This window comes from Sardina pilchardus, chromosome 18 (genome assembly GCF_963854185.1).
Source record: "Sardina pilchardus chromosome 18, fSarPil1.1, whole genome shotgun sequence".
Classification (NCBI taxonomy): domain Eukaryota; kingdom Metazoa; phylum Chordata; class Actinopteri; order Clupeiformes; family Clupeidae; genus Sardina; species Sardina pilchardus.
The window spans coordinates 22392260-22411623 of NC_085011.1; the positions used below are offsets into that span (position 1 = coordinate 22392260).

Sequence of the window (19364 nt, forward strand, 5' to 3'; positions counted from 1 at the left end):
TGTGTGATTCCCGCCAGAAATCATTGTTATTTTTAAATGGTGTATCAGTGCAAGCATACATTTGATTAATATGTTTTGTGTACATGTGTAAATGTTTGTGTGAATCTGTAGATTCTGATTATAACGCAATTGAAGTAAATCAATGTAAAAGCACCATGCCTAGTCTTCACTATGAAAATGATTAACTTTGAATGAATCTGAAAGTAATTTGAAAGCTGGATTTGTAGGCTACTATGTCTCTGAATAGTTACCCAAATTGAGCTAGGTGGAGATCATGTCTTTTGGTAGGCCTAATATATCACACAGATTGATCCACTTTTCCTCCTATTCTGAGATGATACTGGCTACAGACAGTGACTGTGCAGCCATGCGTTTTAATTAGATTATCTATTTGGCCTATTAATTATTATAGGTAATGATGCAGCAGACAAATGAAATATTGTGTCTGTTCTCATGTCTGAAAGGCTTAACCAACTGAAAAGAAATTGTCAAAAATATCAAATACATTCAAATATATTTTTATTTCCTTAAAATGATCATAAATATACTTTTTTTTCAAACTTTACAACATTGTTTAGAATATAAGAACATGCATGTACTTTATACAAATCAACAAATTACAAAATATTGCACTTCAGCATAAGTGTTAGCAGCAGTGGGGTTAAGTGTCCTTTTTTATATAGCCAATTAGTAGTAATAAGCTGCAGACATCGCTGGGTGGACAGTCTGATGCGCGATCAACTGCTGGACCGGTAATTGTTGACCCATGGGCGAATAGAGCATGTTGGCTGCGGGGGGAAAGGGGATCTGCTGTCCTCCGAAGCTGTGGTACTGAACGGACGGAACTGCCGGGTACATCATGGTGGGCATTGCTGGGTTCAAGTACTCGGCGCGCAAATCCTGGACCTCACGTTTCACCTTCATTCTCCGGTTCTGGAACCACGTTCTCACCTAAAACAATAACACACGATTATCAATACATTGTTCAGACAAGTCCAGTAATAGTGTTGCATATATAGGCATAATTGTTATGGTCAGTCTTTTTTTGGATATGGCTGCTTACCTGAGTTTCAGAGAGGTTTAGCTTCAGGGCAGTTTTGGCTCTCTCCCCAGCATCCAGATATTTGTGTTTGCTGAAGATTTTCTCAAGTTTCTGGATTTGTTCTGGAGTGAACTTGGTTCGGACGCGGCGCTGAGCACTTTCTCCCTCCGCTTCAAACCCACCATCCACGGAAGGGCATTCAGAGGAGGCCGCTTCGCTTTCGTAGCCAGACGAATAGCCACTGATTTCTGAAACTTAATTTAAAAAGAAGGATCATTAGACACGTGAAACTGACGTTGCTGCTTGTAAGCACATTTACTAACGTTAAAAAGAATGGAGAATTTGTCATGCCAACTTACTTGGTGAGGAGCAGACTGCTGGGCCACAAGCTGGAGTCACGATCGGCTCCAGTTCCGTGTGTTTCTCGTTGAAATCCAGACTTTTCTTTACTTTTGGCTTTGGTTGAAGGTAAGATTTGTCAAACGACGATGGCTGGCGTGGCTGCACCACACAAGGGACGTGCGGTCGGAAATGAGCAGAAGAGATGTCCTTGGATTCCTGGTTGGTTGAGGTGTCACTCTGGATGAGCCAGTCCACAGAGAAGTATTTCACCATTTTTGCTGTTGTAAGGCTTGTCTGTCTCTTGCGCAATGAACTGTATCCAATTGAGGTCAAACTGTGTTGTGAGAGGATGGCAACCAGGGCCCTCTATATATAGGTCCCGACCTCCTCCTTCATTTACATATGGATAGGTGCGTTAACGCCTGATCAATTCTCAATCATTAAGGCTAATGGGTCGTTGTTGAAGTCTTTACATATCCTGTGATTGTGTGAAAGCCTGGCGCCACGATGTCTGTGAGAACCTCACGAGCTCACACAACTATCTGTCCGGTCCAACCCCAGCAAGAAAAAGCTGCCAACATCTGGATCAACAGACAGAACATCAAACGCTTTTCCCCCCCTGATGTCTTATATTAGGTTTTTAATAAAAGTATGAACTAGTTTCTAATGGCTTCTAAAATGTGAACATGTTACATTGGAAACAGTGAGTCAAACATGTTGTTTGGTGTCCATGTGCATGCTCATAGTCCTGACAAAACATAATATATATATATATATATTTATATTTGAATCGATAAGAATGTTGGTGTCACATGATGCAAGTCTAAACGCAACATATATTTGCATGCTTCAAAATGTCTACCTTCTGGATTAGGAAAAGTATGATACTGATAAACATCTAAATTACAATAGCCATGAATTGAATCCTTTAGCCTATAGGGCCTAAACTGTGCTGACCGGAGTAAGATGCATAGAAAGCCGTCTGATGCGGCTTTTCCTTGCGAAAGTATTCTGCAATTGCCCTACTCCTTGTTGACTGATAGAATTGCAATAACAATACAGTTCAAATGGTTTGGTATTAACACATCCTCCGTGCCCCGGTGAGGCCTGGCGCCACTGTCCCAGCCAGCGTTTGGCCTCGTCTGGTTTAAACATCACAGATCAAAGGCATTACAGTAGCCAGACAATTACGTCTGATTGACTAGCAGTTCAAATGCAAATGCAGCTTATGTGTGCTCTTGGGTATCAGGGACTGTCGAGGCAGTGGAGAAGGAAAACACAAGGACAGAGAGAAATCCTTGCAAGTCTTTATGTACAGTAGTCAAAAAAAGTGATAAGCCAATCATATTTTAAGGAACCTAAAATGATTAGCCTATATCGAATGTGAGTGAATCTAATGAAAGTGAGATCAGGCACTCAGTAACATCCGTTTTCGTTAAGATTTTCATTATTTAGTGAATGGTTTATTCATACATTTTTAAGGGAATATATAATTCCGACATATAAAGAAAATACTATCTTACTGGTTACTAAGGGGTAATTCATAACCAAGATTAAAAGACAAAACAGATTTGGTGAAGACAAGCGAAGCGCTGAGGCGTTTATTCTCTCTGTGTGCGACTCCTCAAAGTGTTTAAATCCCTTTGACCTGCGTGACATCCTATGGCCAGGACACAATGGCACTAAAAGTATCGTTTAGTAAGAACAATGCTCTCAGCGACATGTTGAATGTTTCCCTTATCGGTGATCTCTACCTTGGAGGGCTCGGCGTCTTTTGCTTTCCAATTACGGCCTTTATCTGTGTCGCTTTGAAGCTGCAGTCACTGATCCCCCACAAGAAAACAATAAGGGAGGGGTCCGCCTTAGTTGGGACTCGGTACGGTAGCCCCCCAAGTGAGCCTATTTCCTTGCTCCGAATGTGACAATTTCGTGACAAATTACACCCCCCCCCCACGCTTTCACCTATGCACAGAGATTCTGGCGCCATTCAAATGATTTGCCACGCTATGCTATAGAAAAAAAAAAGTTTCTAAGATTTTTCACCATTTATCCGCTTGGGCATGTATTTCTGTGAGGTCCGTAAAAGAACATGATTTAATACCATATAAACTATTAGCAATTGGTACATTACCTAGAGTAAAGTGTAAAGTATAAAGAGTCTATTTGTAAAAGATGGTGAAGTGCACCGAAATGACAGTTTCATATAAACATGGGCTCACTCTGACACCTGAACAGCAGAGCACTCTCCTGTCAGTATCTGCCCTGGAAACTCAAACCTTACTAGCATCAGTCACAGACATCTCTCTGCAACTAAAAGTGGATAAAATCCTAAGAATCTTAAAATACTTTTTCAACACTGTGGTTAGATATGGGTAACTCTTTTGTTTGTTTCACACTCCATGCATTTTTGGCATCAAAAAGAAAGAAGCAGTTAACACACCCAAGCAGGCCATAAGATGTTTTCTGTTGTTTTTGTTTTTTTTGTGACTATGGGTAGCCATCAAAATAGCTACACGGTGGAGAAGGAAACATTTCCTAGCCTACTCTGATGCCGCAACCATTTTAAAGTGTACCATTAAAACAAATAAAAACCTTGTATAATTTAGTGTGGCCTTTCGAAAAACTCTTTACATGACGTCAAGACCGACATTACAATTCACCAGCCTTGCACTTGCCAACAACATTCATCGCACTGTTGGATACATCACTCTCGGTCAGGGGAGTAGGGTACTGCAGATTTGTACTGGCTTGCACTGGCCCCAGACAAATCCTCCTCTGCCTTCTCAGTCCAGCCAACTCAGGATGTACCAGGGACATCACACAAAACAGCCCACTCAAACCCAACACATGGCCTTGGAGTACAACAGCGTGTCCCAATCCTGAGGCTCTCCACGCCCTCGCTTTGATCTCAGATCAGATGGGTGTCACGGCGTCACACTGTCGTGTCCGGCAAGGGGAGAGAGAGACGGCCTCACTGAAAGGTGGCTCTGACGCGGCGCAGGGTCTCCTGGATGCGGCGCGAGTGGCGGTCACTGCCGGGCAGCTGGTGGAAGTTGGCCTCGTTGTCGGCGGCGAGGAGCGGCACGTCGCAGGAGCCCAGGCGAGCGATGCGCACGCGCAGGTAGGCCTGCAACTCCGGGTCAGCGGCGTAGGAGTACGGAAACTCCTGGAACGCGTGGACCTGGCTGACCACTCGGGCTATGGCCCTTTGGTGATGAAGACAGAGAAGACAGCAAGAGAGAGAGAAGAGAAAGAGAAACAGATCATTTTCATCACCAATCCCACAATTCATATAAATATGTGTTTGATGCATTTTTAACCTAAATTGTTTCCTTATATATCTTCAACTATTCTAAATATGGCATATAGTTTCAGCACTCCTACATATTCCCTTGTATGAAACTTGTTTTTAGCTGTTAATTGGCGGCACCAAACTGCATGTGAGGCTGCATTTTAATTGCCTGCTGTAAAGTAGTTGATTTGAAAGTCAAAGGAGTACAAAGAGAGAATATAATTACTGTGGAGGGGAAAGGATTGAAAGTAATGAAACATGGAGGTTCATGGGTCCATGACACAATAAAGAAAACAAATTAAAAAAAAAAAAATGATGGCGTCAAGATCCAATAACATCTACATAGTTCTCCACAAACATTCTGAGCCTTTCATATTTCTGGACGCACACTACGACAAAGATCATCATATCTACAGTATAATTCACTAAAATGGCAAAATGTACAGTATATCTGAAAGGTGTAGCTTTAAGCTATTTTTGCAGCACATCCCGCTAATGGTGTGATTCAAGCCTATTTTTCCAGTGTTTTTTTTTACACTTCCTCATTCTTTGTGTGACAGATTTATGTCAGCAATTGATCAAACAAATTCTTACATCAAAAAAGTTACTTTTAGTACAGGCACATCTCAAGGACATCTTTTTGGACAGAAAAATGCTGGAACTAAACAGAAAGGATGCGCAAACTAAAACACTATTATGTAAAACTCTTTTAATCGCTTCGTCGGAAAGAATTGTGATGAAAACAATAGACAGAGATTGAGGCTATGCAAGCACCAGCGGAACCATTTTCTCTGCCTCGCCTTCAAACACCAAACACATTAAAACCCATCTCTTCAATGAATCTCCATAACAGAGACCTACTTAGCTGGACAGATAAGGCAACTTAAGGGGGTAGCTGTTCTCTCTTTCACTCCCTCAACTCCAAATGTATATATTACTTTCCCTCTAGTTCCGTATCTCTTTTCTGCCTACTCTTACTTTTGTCTTGTCGTCTCTGCTACCCTACCCTACCCTCTCTCTCTCCTTCTCCCTCTATCTTTCTCTCTCTCCCATCCCACTCTCTCTCTCCCTCACTCTCTCTCTCTCTCTCTCCCCATCCCACTCTCTCTCCCTTTCTCTCTCTCTCTCTCTCTCTCTCTCCCCATCCCACTCTCTGCCACCGCTCCTGACCTCAGCATCTGTCGTCAGCACCTTGCTGTGGGAACATCTCCCCAATCACACACATTCCCATGGTGCACCACCTGCCGTCCATCCTGGCGGAGCGCGAGGAGGCGGTTTCGCCCGCGCGTCTGCCAATGGAAATAACCAGCTGTGTCATTACCGTCCACTCGCTCTCACTCCCTGACCTCTAGCATCTGTCTACCAGCCTGGACGAGGGAACACTGTGTGTGTGTTTGTGTGTGTGTGTGTGTGTGTGTGTGTTGGTGTGTGTGTGTGTGTGTGTGTGTGTGTGTGTCTTAACTGCAGATAAATCTGTTGCAAAGTGAACTTGGTGCCAGAAGTTCAGCGCTCCACTAAAGCAGTTGGAGGGGTGTCTTATCTAGGACACGGGGAAGGCGAGAACAGATGCAGGGAGAGATGGGAGGTCACTAGACACACTCCGAGCTAAAAGCAGAAACAAGCCTTAAGTTTCCCCTCATTCCAACACACCGTAGCTACTTGTCTCTAACTTGGGAAGTGGAAGACGTGTCTTAAGCTGCGGAAGAAGGATTCATTAAATAAAAGATATCTGTCACTAACTGACTTCCCACAGCTTTCCAGAATTGGCATAGTTCCACAACTATTAGCAAGATATCAGAGGGGTTATTATTTCCATCTACTGTCTTCATTAGAATGAAATTGTCTGAATCCCCAGACTCATCATACCCAACGAATACACAGCGATGTGCATGACACAATATAAAATTGAACCCATTAGAGTTACATTACTGAGATTAGAGCAAATGTTCCATTAGTGTCTCTAATTAGCTAGGTATACATTTTTAGCGGAGTGTGCGTGGGGGTTCTGTGGTGCAGCTGGCTACAGTGGCCTGTACCACATTATGGGTTCAAGTGCTCACGGAGACCCGGGTTCGAGTCCCGTCTGGGTCATTTCCAGACCCAACCCCGATCTCTCTCTCCCACTCACTTCCTGTCAATCTCGAACCGTCCTATCATAATAAAGGCAAAAATGACCAAAAAATATACTGAAAAATCAGTGTGTGTGTGTGTGTGTGTGTGTGTGTGTGTCTCCCGGGCACGGTGCCCATGACCCTGTGCCAACCAACACAACAGCAGAAGTAGCAGATTAGTGGGCTGGGGGAGTGTGTGGGAGTCCCTGTGAGTGTTCAGGGTCGTGCAGTGTGTGGCACAGGCTCTGGCCCACCTCAGTTTGGGCCACTTGTAGGCCCCGGTGGTGAGCGTGAAGGCTCCTATCTCCAGCTGCTGGAGGTGCAGGGCCAAGATGTGGGCGTCGGGCAGGGTGGGCTTGACCCGCAGGGGCTCCCCCTCCACCAGGCACAGGCTGTCGCTCCGCAGGAACACCTGGGGGCACAGACACACACAGCAGGACAACACTTTCCCCCGTGTCTCATGATACGGCTACGTGGGGCTATGTGCTCGGATGGGAAACAGGCTTGTTTTATGCAGCACATTGCATTTGGTGTTTGCCTCTCGATTGGCTATTTGCTTGTGTTGTGCTTAATTTGTTAACCACCGTGGATGAAAGAGTCTGCAGAGGGAGAGAGACTTCATTTAATTGCAAATGGGAAGCAACACAAAGGGACCATTCACATTCTGTTGAGCTGCAGGTAGAAAAGAGAAGGGCATCTTATATGCGATAAAATACATTTTGACCATTTTCGTTCTGGCTGTTTTATTTAACTTTTGTATGCCTGTGGTGTTCCCTCGTCAAAAATGACCAACCATAAGAAATGTATGAGTGAGATCACAGTAAGTGTATAAAATTGAGTCCAGGCGAATCCCTGCTGATCAGATGGACATTATGTGTGTTTATGCACACACACACTTCTATGGCAGCTCATACAGAAACCTCCAATTCTCCAATTCTCCAATAGATTCTTTCCCCCACAGAGTTGTATGAGCTTAGGGCAATGAGGCCTGCAGGCCATATATTGGAAATGGGAAACAGGAAAGATACACTTGTAATATTCAAAAGAATTGAAGTTGATAAAAAAGTCTATCGCAACATGAGGTGATAATATATGTATTACTATGGATTTTATTAGAATGAATTTAATCGAGTCCGTACCTTTCCGGAAATGTTGTTAACAGGTTGCTAGCTGCAGCAGCGACATTTCCGGAAAGGTACTGACTCGATTAAATTCATTCTGGACTCTCTACCCGACCACATAAAGACGTGGGGATACTTTGGTTTGGCTTTAGGGACCCTCTACTCACTACCACGTAAGTGTAGTGTTGGTTGGAACAGTAGAAGAGGTATAAAAATAGCGTTTTGTAGCGGCGAAAGGACTTGCCCCAGTCACTTCCAGGCTAACGAGTTTTGGCTAAAAACGGTAGCTCGAACTTTCTCAAAATACATCCGAATGACATGATTTTGGTGTCAACTCAACGTATGTACTCCCAATAGTCCGAAAAATTGATCTAAAGTGCATATCACTCCGGATTATCCCTTTAACACTATATTAACTGCGCCCCTGTATTAACCTCATAGCTGAAGAAATTTTGCAAAATCAATGTATAAGCCGTGGCTAATAGTCAAGAAATTACGGCAATAATCACGGAACAAACACAACAGGATGGTTAAGAAAATGCATGGGAGGAGCATTTGTGAACCACTCCTCTGAAAGTGATCACATGCATATAGTGGCCCATAAGGCTGGGAGGGACTATCACAGGCTATTACAGAGACGGGAGCCCTCTTAAGAGGAGGGTAAGCAGGTGTCAATGGGCCATCACTACAAACATGAAGCCCAATGATCTTTAAGTTAGGGTGGACCACTAGTTATAAGCACCCTCTCATTCACTTCCATTCATTTTCAGATTCCCAGGACACACATGGGTGGTGTGGAGAGACATCAAGACCACATTAACCAACTAAAAGCAAACGTGGGTCAACCCAGAGAGAGATGGTAGTAGTATCATAGTCACTATGGCCTCTCTCAGGTATGTAAAAGCTCAGGTGATTAGTGATGCATGGCTGGTGCTTACCTGAACAGCTCGAAGTTCCTCTATAATCTCACACACTTTCACACCCAGATGTTTCCATGCCTGTTGGGAAAGATGGGTAGGAAGGAACTGTAATAAAAGACAATATTTGGTCTTTGCTGCTGCATATCAAAACGGCAGATATGTTTACCCTCAACTGTAATGTTTGTGGAAGTTATTGTTTTCATACTTAGGCAACTCATTTTAATGAGTCAAAACAACAAGCTTAATAATTATTGCCTCACAGCTTAATACATAGTGCAAATTAGCATATTTTGCCACAGACATGATGGGCATAGCCACCCTCCAAGTAAACAAAAATAACACCAAACCCGCCTCCAGATTAAATGAATTAATTTTACATTTAAATACACTGAGCACAAAAGAGGCAATCAACAACTCATTTCTGGGGAGGCTGGGAAAACAGAAATAGTTCAGCCTGGAATGGACGACCCCTTAAATAAAGTTTTCAATATCGCAGTGTGTACATGAGGTCCATGAACTACTACCTTTTCTCTATTGTTGGAACTAATTGACACTGAATTAAGCTGATCCACAATGCTGCTGAGATAACTGCCAGACTATGCACACACACACACACACACACACACGCGCCTCCAGTCTTACGGGTAATTGGCGGATGATGACATTCTCCAGGCCGGCGAGGATCTGCATGGCCGTGGCGAAATTCCTGGACTCATAGCAGCACTTGGCTATGGACAGGAACTTGGCCAGCAGAGCTGTCTGCGCCTGAGAACCCACCAGAGAGAGAGAGAGAGAGAGAGGGAGAGAGAGAGAGAGAGAGAGAGAGAGAGAGAGAGAAAGAGAGAGGGAGAGAGGGAGGGAGAGAAAGAGAGAGAGAGAGAATCATGTGACAGTTTAGTGGTGGCTGTGCAAATTCAACGGCCACGCTTGCAGACATGCAGCCTCATCGCCCCACGGGCGTCATTTCAGCGCTAATCTCGACAGATTGGCACGCGCCTCCCGCAGACAGCGGAGTGTGTGCGCGGGGACGCGAGCGGGTCGGGCACCTTGACGGAGTCGCAGATGACGATCTCGGCGGAGACCCAGTTGGTGACGCTGTCGCCGTATCTCAGCAGATGAAGCAGAGGTGACTCCTGCGGCGAGGCCTCGGACAGGACGTGACCGCCGGCGCCCTCTACAGGCACTGCTTCAGAAGACACGCATCTGGGAGACAGCGAGTCATTCAACAGCTCATTAGGCCCTGCGCCCCATACATGACACGCACACAAGTTTACTCACACAGCACGTGTTGTTCTCCTAAGCAAATTACACACATATTGCACTCACTACCAGTCAAAAGTTTGGATATACCAACTTATTAATGTTTTTTTTTTTCTTTACTTTGACTTTTTAACAGAGTAGAACAATATAGAACGTTATGTACAGTAGCAGACATAGCACATATGAAATGATGGAGTAAGCAAAAAAGTGCAAACAAAGCCAATTCACATATCGCAAACACCTTCTGCTCAGTCTCTAAACCAACTTGACATAGTCAACTGAAATGGGAATTGAAGGAATTCCAACACATTTGGAGCACTTTTTGGCTGTTTTTCTTCCACTCAATTCAATTGAAAATAATTAAGCTGCTTTTGTTGATGCCAAAAGTATGCAAAGCCATAAAGGTAAATGATGAAGAATGTCAAATATGACACGTGTATATTTATAAAGAACTTTGTAAAGACAAAGTATGACAGAACGCAATGTAGGAAATAGTAAAAAGAAAACTAAACTGTGTGTGTGTGTGTGTGTGTGTGTGTGTGTGTGTGTGTTCAAATCTTTGACGGGTAGTGCCTATTACAGCATGAAAACATGTTAATCCTGGTCCTGAGGTGCCACAGGACTGTTTAAGGCCCCTCCATTCTCTACCAAAGGAACCAAATCACGCTTTTAGACTAAGACTCTGAATGACGTTGTGGATTAGATGTGGTCACGTTCTCACAGGTAATGGAGGAGCACCAACAACGACTCCTCTGGCATCCAAAGAGCTGCACTAAGGTTTTCAGATTCATGAAGTATGACTGTTTATGCTTCAGTGAGGCAGATGCTGATGACAGAGCCCCGCCTCTTCCGCATGCGTTCTGTAAGTGTGTGTGAGTCCAACAGGTTGTGTTTCAGCGGCACAGCGCAGAGCACGCCACCATCTGCCGTTCCACTAATTATGCTGAATGGAGCGCTTGTGCTGGAGGATACAGTGTCAACTTGAGGTGTTGTGTGCAGTCCTGTTGTGTGTGTGTGTGTGTGTGTGTGTGTGTGTGTGTGAGAGAGAGAGAGAGAGAGAGAGAGAGAGAGAGAGAGAGCATGATCAGGCAGAGACTCACCTGGACATGGTCTTGTCTTTGACCCCTTGAGCTCGTGAGTTGAGGAAGTGAACTGGGTGACAGCTGTGGAACATCTCCTGGGAAGGACCACAAAACGGTAGAAAACAATATGGGTGTAGCCTACACACTACAAGACGTTTAGTCATTAACAAGCCAGTCAGCTATCAAGAATAAGGCATGAGAGCAGAGAAGGCTGTTCTTAATGCTGTGTGTAATAGGCATGATTAACACAGAAAACTATACTGCACTGCAAGACTCATTATACCATTATACCATTATACCATTTCCCCTTGGGGATCAATAAAGTATCTATCTATCTATACATCAGAAATACCTGGCCCTGGGTGATCAGTGATCACTGAATCTCTGTCTCCCCCTAGAGTCCAAGTGTGTATGGATTTCTGTGTAAGTTTCAGTGTACATCAATGACAACTTAACAGTAATCAATGATGCTAGTTGAAAATAAACCACTGACACTAACATTACAACTCAGATTGGCAATGCTTATTACTGATTTAGTTGTTACTTGAAAAATAATGTATACATTCTAGTTTGTTCTTGTAAATTATGCTGTCAGTTTGGTTCTACATGGATCTGATTCCAGATCATGATTCTGTCCTCTGTTCCAGTGGTTTGTGCCCAGTGTGAGTCTTATCCTTCATCTGTGTGTGTGTGTGTATTATGTCTGTGTGTGTGCTTTATGTGTGTGTGTGTATGCGTGTGTGTGTGTGTGTGTGTGTGTGTGTGTGTGTGTGTGTGTGTGTGTGTGTGTGTCTCTCTGTCATGTGTGTATGTACTGTATGTGTGTGTCTTTTATACTGTATGTGTGTGTGTGTGTGTGTGTGTGTCTGTCAGTCATCTGTGCATGTATGTGTGTCTTTTATCCGTGTGTGTGTGTGTGTGTGTGTGTGTCTGTCAGTCATCTGTGCATGTATGTGTGTGTCTTTTATCTGCGTGTGTGTGTGTGTGTACCTGCTCGAGCAGCGTGAGGTGCTGGGCCGTGTGCTGAGCGCTGTGCTGCTGCTGGCTGAAGGGCAGGCGCTCCTCAGCCCTGAGGCAGGCCGCGGGGCCCATCTGCTTGAGCAGGGAGGAGTAGCAGGGCCGCGGCAGCACCGCCGCGATGGAGAACACCGGCTCCTTGGGCTGGGGCTCCACCACACGGGACAGGCGCCACTGGAAACTCTATGGGGGGGCGCCCACAATGTACACATGCACACACACACACACACACACACACACACACACACACACACACACACACACACACACACACACACACACACACACACACACACACACAGGCACAGACACGAACACACATACGTACACACACACACACACACACATGCATACACACACACACACACACACACACACACACACACACACACACACACACACACACACACACACAAAAAAAAACAGCACACACATACCCATACATAAACAAAGACAGAAACATGTTAGCAACCCTGCTGTCATTACACTAATAAAATGAATTGACCAATCTGCTGTGCGACTCTTTCTTCTTCCACTGTGTCCAGCCGCACACCTTTTTGCTTCCGTCGTCCATCGACGTCCTCCTGCAGCGGGCGTGAACTGACTGGGCGTCCCCGTCCTCCAGAGAGCAGTCTGGGCCCCAGCAGGGAGCAGACTCCCCCTGGCTCCATCTCTTCTCCTGCTCACCCTGGAGCACAGCGAGCAGGCTTTCTCCCCGGCAGTCCAGTGGCGCCACCTGGGGGACGAAGGGTGACACAGCAGCACAACAGGGCTTAGGTAAGAGCACGTAACACACAGCGTTCCAGGAGAAATGAGAGTAGCGAGGAATGGCTAATTCTTTTACTTCATTACAATGTCTCAGTGCTCTCTATTCACTATGTAAAAATAACTTTCCATCATCAAGCATTACCACAGAACAGAACTGACACTTCAGCAGCACTAATTTCATTGGTCAACTGTGTGTGTGAGTTTGCTCTAAATAGGCTACTTCACTGGCTTGCAGTGTGCAGAGAGAATCTGGTCATTTCTGCTGAAAGACAGAAAGAACTGGTTCAAGACCATCCAATTTAAAGGGCCATTCACACTAAGAACAGCAACTAAAATGCAAACGATAAAAAAGTATTGCTCTGACTAATATGAATGACGATGTCCACACATAAATCCTAACGATGAGGGCATGAAGAACGATATCATTGGGGACAACTTTCAGAGTGATTTTGAGAACGATAAAAAGCTAATCAGAATCCATCAGAATCCATCAAATCTTAGTCAACACATTCATGAACATGAAGAGAGACTCTCCTCATGATTGGTCAGCGCCAATGCTTTTATCGTTATAGTTATCGTTATAGTTATAGTCATCTTAACAGCTATCGCTCCAGGTGCGAACAGCCCTTCACGCCCGATTGGCTGGCTGTTCCTAATTCAATCACCTCTGAGCAGAGGAAGGTGGAGAGGGTCTGTTGGAGCCCTGGTTTGGAGGCGAAGTCCACCAGCCGACAGTCCTCCACCCAACAGTGCAGAAGGTCCAGCGAGCGGTTAAACACCTTGGTGGCGTCTGACGACGGGTCATCATGATTTTCACTGGGAATGAAAAAACAGAGGCAGGGTCACTCTCAATGCCAAATTGAGATCATTTTAAACAAATGATAGGAAATTGTGCACGATTTCATCTGTTCTATGCTACTCACCCTGACACGCTCCTGAAGGTCTCCATTAAAAAGTGCAGAACCTCTTCAGGCTTGCAGAAGTAGCGGTATGTGTACAGGAACTGCTGAACGTAGCCCTCAATGTGAGCATCTCTAGCAGTTACGGATATCAGAAAGACATAAGGTGAATTGTCAGAGATTCTTTAATATACAGTAGTTTAATGAGTATATCATAACCATAGCACATGTTTCTTATCACACAATATTCCCCATGTAAGAGATTAAGAACACACTGTACATAGCAAGTGTTTCTAATGTAAGGGATGATGTATAGAACACCGGTCATTATCGGGAAATAGGTCCCGACAGGGCGAACCAGACCCCGACATGCAGTAATAACCCACAATATTCCCCATATAAGAGATTAAGAACACACTATACGTTGTGGAACACTGATCTAATGTGTGTGTGTGTGTGAGTGTGTGTGTGTTGCCAAGTCACCTGGCGTATAGGTAGGACATGAGGCCCGGCGGAGTCCCTGACACCAGGAGGCTGCTGCCGCTGCCCGCCAAGCCCCGTTTCCCCCTCCTCGCCTCGGACAGCAGAGTGAGCAGTGCTGGGTCATCCTGAGGCTGGATCTCTAGGCCACCAGAGCCTCCCTTGGCCAGAGAGGGCAGCAGAGATACATCTACGCTCTGTCGATCCAAACACAACACCTACGACACACACACACACACACACACACACACACATATACACGCACGCACACACACAAACAAACAACAAACACGCAGTTGCTCCACATTAAAGTAGAAAACGGGGCTAGTATGGTTAAAGTTTCAAAAGCATAAATTTATTGTGCAAAAATAAGAATGCTTCCACTGATGCCTAAAATAAGACTTGATCTTATTATAACATGGTCTGTCCTTGAGCATAAAAGCTTACATAACCATAGAACTTAGAAAACGTACAGAGCAGCATTTCATTGAAATTCAGCAAATTTTACCTCAAGGTACTTTCTCACAGCGTCTAGAAACTCCACTTTGGTCCTCTGCTCCTCAAACTGAATCCTTAGTTTTGACAGCATAATTTTCGCTTCCGATCCTTCTCACAAAATATAGAAAGAGGAAAAGGTAAACAAATAAATGGGGTAAGTATTTTTGCTTGACTTGATAAGCATTCCTCAACAACAGCTAAGGGTCTTTAGCATGGCTTACACACCTGACCTCTTCTCAAATCTCAATTCAGACTGAGAATGGGTCTGGGAAATCTTCCGTTCTCTGGAAGGGAGCTTAAATTGGTACATTAAACTCTTACCAAATCTATTAATACGGAACTCTTGAGGAGTCATTGCAAGATATGTTTTTGGTATATCCAGAAAACATGCACTCACTTTACTACTGTAAATCGTGCTCACTTTTGACTAAATAGTGCGCTCATTTGACTAAATTGTGCTATCAATTTAGTATACTATATGCACTATTTAGTAAATAGTGTACACATTTCACTAAATAGTGCACTCATTTTACTAAATCGTGCCCACGATTTAGTAAACAGTACGCAGATTTTACGAAATAGTGCGCACAGTTTACTAATTAGTGTGCTCATTTTACTAAATTGTGCTCTCGTTTTAATTGTTGTAAACTGAGGACACACTTAAGTAAAATGTGTGCACAATATAGTAAAATGAGAGCACAATTTAGTATAACGCACATTCTCTCAATACACAAATATACTGTATATTGCAATGACACTTCCGTATTTTAAGTACTACAAACATATCCCGTTTAAAGGACAGGCATTGGTTGTATTGAACAATGCTGCTAAATGTACTCTTCTCTCTGTCATATAATCCATTCCATCCATTGCTGGATAAGGGATTGTGATTGGTTTCTAGATTTCTTGGTGATTCTGGCTTCTTTTTCTGTCCAGGGTCTAGAGGGTGTAGAGGGGGCACACCTTTGTTTTTCCGTTCTTGTTTCAGTAACTTGTGGTGGAAAGTTCTGGTCTTCCTCATGTTTCTGGTCTCGATGGTCAACTGCTGGTGAAGTTCCTGCATAGGCAGAAAAAAAGAGCTGAAATCAGCTTCCAGTTTCTCCGCTCCCAATCTGCAAGCCCTTAAAGTACCAGCTGTTCTGTTCTATCCAAGATGCAATCATATGCAGCAGTGCTGAGCAACTACTTCATCAGAGTATAAATTATACTATTTTACCACCAAGTAAGAAGAAGCCTATGTGTCTGAGATTAGCTGTGGTCATGTTTAAATAGGTTACAAAACCCCTCCAATACAATGTAGCATTATGAACCAAAATAGTGGATCTGTTGTGGAGCATATGGATGCAATAAGCGCTGCATTCTGAGAGAGAGAGAGCATCTGTGTGGACCATGAGGCATCACGCTACGAGCCCCCAGCTCTTCACTATGGTTACAGAGATCGATGTGTCTTTGAAGTGCTGGGAGGAGCAGATCACACTCACACACACACACACACACATGCACACACACACGCACACGCACGCACACACACACATACACACACACACACACACGCACACACACACACACACACACACACACACACACAAACACACATAAAGGAGGCTGTTTCTATCACTGTGCAACAGTGAGAGACCACTGTCTGACTGCTCTTGTGAAGAGAAGAAAGTGCATTTGTATTCATTGCCATTGCTATTGCTATTAGGCTCGTCATCATCAAAGTTCACACTCTGGTAAAGATTGCACATAAATATTCCATTATGCCTTGATAATACCCACTTTGTCTGAGATGCACGTATCAGAGGAGATGATCACTACTACAGTGGCTGTGTTTATGCAAAGTGATACTTCAACACATCATTGGACACTTTCCCTGTGATTGACAGTTGGATTGCCATGCCATATCTCATTTTTAAGCATTTCATAAAGCTATAAAGTATTTTCTAATTCAGGATACACATGCATAAATACATAACAACTAAAGGACAGGCCTGCTGAAATTGTTTTAATTCAAAAATATTGCCCCATTTTAATACGGTTAGCATTAAGTAGATTTTAATATAGATGGAAGTTAGAGAGCACAAAAAGAAAGCAGTCAAAACATGGACAGCTGTGCCCAGACCCGAAATGACAACAAGATTGGACTGTTGTATATACAACGAACAATTAGCATGGTATTAGCATTTCATTAGCATATTTTCTCACAGTCTCTCTCTCTCTGTCTGACTGAAGCAAAATATTTTCCCCAACCCTTTAATCCTCATTATCTACTACTATCTTCCTCGTTCTATCTCATTGTGTTAAGAGCTACGCTCTCTCTCTCTCTTGCCCATACCCTCTCCCTCACCTCTGTCTGTCTCTGTCTCTGTCTGTGTGTCTTTCTACTCCAGACACACTACTACCGTACCGACCCACCTGGGCTTTCTCCTCCAGACTCGAGGAACCCTTGCCGTGTCGTCCGAGCTCCCCGGCATACCTCACCACCTCCTGGTTGAAGCACTCCTGCCCGTGGAGGGCCAGAGCCCAGGCCGGCCTGTGGCAGCCGAGCCCCTGGGGGCCACCTCTGGCCGAGCCGCCGAGCGGCCCGAGGCTGTTGGAGCCCAGCGAGTCCGCGTCCTCCATGTCCACGGAGGAGTCGTGGTGCAGCTGGCCGGACGATCCCGAATCGCCAGGGTCCAGCTCCAGCCCGAGCCGGCTAGCCAGACCGCCGCATGGACCCCCGAGCTCCTCCCAGCCCTCCGACGGGCTCAGGGGCTCGGCTTCAGACGGGCTTTCATCAGGGGCTTCCACAGCGGGAGACCCAACGCCCTCCATCTGCCCCCCGAGTGAGCCCCCAACACCTCTCACCTCCACTGGGCAGCAGCAGCAAGAGGAGGAGGAGGAGGAGGAGGAGGAGGAGGAGGAGGAGGGGAACGAGAGAGAAAAGGGGGGAGAGGAGGGAGAGAGACACACACAGGGAGAGAGGGGAGGGTCAAGATAATGAATGAGATAATAGCCCTATTAATAGGGTTGAACACGTCATTAATGTTAAAAAGGGCACAATAAATAATTCAATTCCGTTAACATACACATCGTTGTGAAGCAAAACTCTGCTATATACATATAAGCGCAAAATATTTAAGGCTTCTGAGAGGAACAGAGAGGTGAAAAAAACATCATCTTCATGCTGTTACTGTTGATTGAGAATGTTTGCATAAGAGCTGAGAGGTTCTCTTTGCCAAAAAATTCCAATTTCCTCAGCAACCACTTCCCGATGACAAGAGCTGTGTGGCCTCCTGGGCAGCCTCTGGCAGGACTCAATGCACCCCACTCTGCGCTCTTCCTTTCAAGGGCCAGTCATGCCACTAACAAGCCCTTTCAGTGGCCAATCACAGAGCAATGCTTTTATTCTTATTCTCAGTCAAAACGGGAAATAAAACCCCACTTGACTGCCCTTTCCAGAGAATCAGATCAAATCAGTTCTAAAACACCAAAAAGCACATGTGATTGAGGAAAACGTCGACATTTTTTCTACCTGCGCCACCATGCTCCCTACTCTCCTTTGATATCACTTCCTGTTTTCGTTCCTGCAGACATGGAGCTGTTGTCTTGTCGTGGGTGCTCTTGCGTTTCGAAACGTTCTCTGTTGTTCCGAGTCTAGCGGTGTTCCCCTTCTCCCTGTTAAGTTCCGGTGGGCGTGGCAGGACTAGCGTCGGGGCAGCGAGCGAGTTCGCCGGCCGCGGGTTGGCACGGCAGTCGGGGTGGGAGCTCTCCACCTGGTGTGTGTGGTCTCTCCGCCCTGCACTCTGGGGCGATGGGGATGCCCTTTCTAGCGGCTTTGATGGCGCCTGTTCATTAGAGGCTCTGTGTGGGGTCATCCAGAATGGAACCAGGAGAGAAACAGGAGGAGAGAGAGATGAAGAGGCAGGTACACACATACTGTACATACACACACACACACACACACACACACACACACATTGTGAGGCAATGATACCTTCAGTTGAATGTGGACACACACACACACACACACACACACATACACACACAGAGTGTGAGATAATGAAAGCTTCAGCTGAAAATACACCCGCACCCACACACATAGAGTGAGAGGCAATGATATTCTTCAGTTGAAAATACACACACACACACACGCACACGCACACGCACACGCACACGCACACACACACACACACACACGGTCACACTCCATAACAATATTAAATAAGCAATAAGAAATACACAGCAGTATATCTGAGCATGAGAGACAGCATAGCAGAGCTTCAAAACACAATTTCCACAGAGCCCAAGGCTGACCTATATTCATATCATATGACCTGCTCACCAAGAATTCTGTCAGTGACGTCAAACCCAGAGTTATTTTTCCACAACAAGAATCCAAAAGTAAAACGCAAAGTCAAACTTACTTGTTGCCTTTGATGGAGAATACACATTTAAAAAAAGAAAGCTTCGATTAAATAAAAAAATAAAAAAAGATCTAATGAGGCAGAAGCAGTTTGATTAGTCCCCCAGCGGAGCAGGCTTCCATGTGA

At 44.8% G+C, this 19364-nt stretch overlaps 2 protein-coding genes across 2 annotated transcripts in view; both read right to left on the bottom strand.

Annotated features, from left to right (window-relative positions):
* Positions 1–664: 664 nt before the first annotated feature.
* vox (ventral homeobox) lies at positions 665–1723 on the bottom strand. The gene is made up of 3 exons (XM_062520169.1): positions 1402–1723; positions 1064–1296; positions 665–951 (listed from the first exon to the last, which is right to left on the bottom strand). The coding sequence occupies exons 1-3, from the start codon at positions 1655–1657 to the stop codon at positions 688–690; spliced, it is 753 nt and encodes a 250-aa protein (XP_062376153.1). The 5' UTR covers positions 1658–1723; the 3' UTR covers positions 665–687.
* A 2515-nt stretch (positions 1724–4238) lies between these two features.
* LOC134063589 (kinase non-catalytic C-lobe domain-containing protein 1) overlaps positions 4239–19364 on the bottom strand; it is a 30109-nt gene continuing 14983 nt past the window's right edge. The window contains exons 17-31 of the mRNA XM_062519183.1: positions 18347–18675; positions 17248–17684; positions 15796–15889; positions 14843–14940; positions 14338–14552; positions 13879–13989; positions 13621–13771; positions 12741–12923; positions 12161–12370; positions 11189–11265; positions 9875–10031; positions 9471–9593; positions 8847–8906; positions 7042–7199; positions 4239–4590 (exon numbers count right to left, since the gene is read on the bottom strand). Of these exons, the coding sequence (XP_062375167.1) occupies positions 4356–4590; positions 7042–7199; positions 8847–8906; positions 9471–9593; positions 9875–10031; positions 11189–11265; positions 12161–12370; positions 12741–12923; positions 13621–13771; positions 13879–13989; positions 14338–14552; positions 14843–14940; positions 15796–15889; positions 17248–17684; positions 18347–18675 (2638 nt within the window). The 3' untranslated portion in view covers positions 4239–4355. The remainder of the gene's footprint in view (positions 4591–7041; positions 7200–8846; positions 8907–9470; positions 9594–9874; positions 10032–11188; positions 11266–12160; positions 12371–12740; positions 12924–13620; positions 13772–13878; positions 13990–14337; positions 14553–14842; positions 14941–15795; positions 15890–17247; positions 17685–18346; positions 18676–19364) is intronic.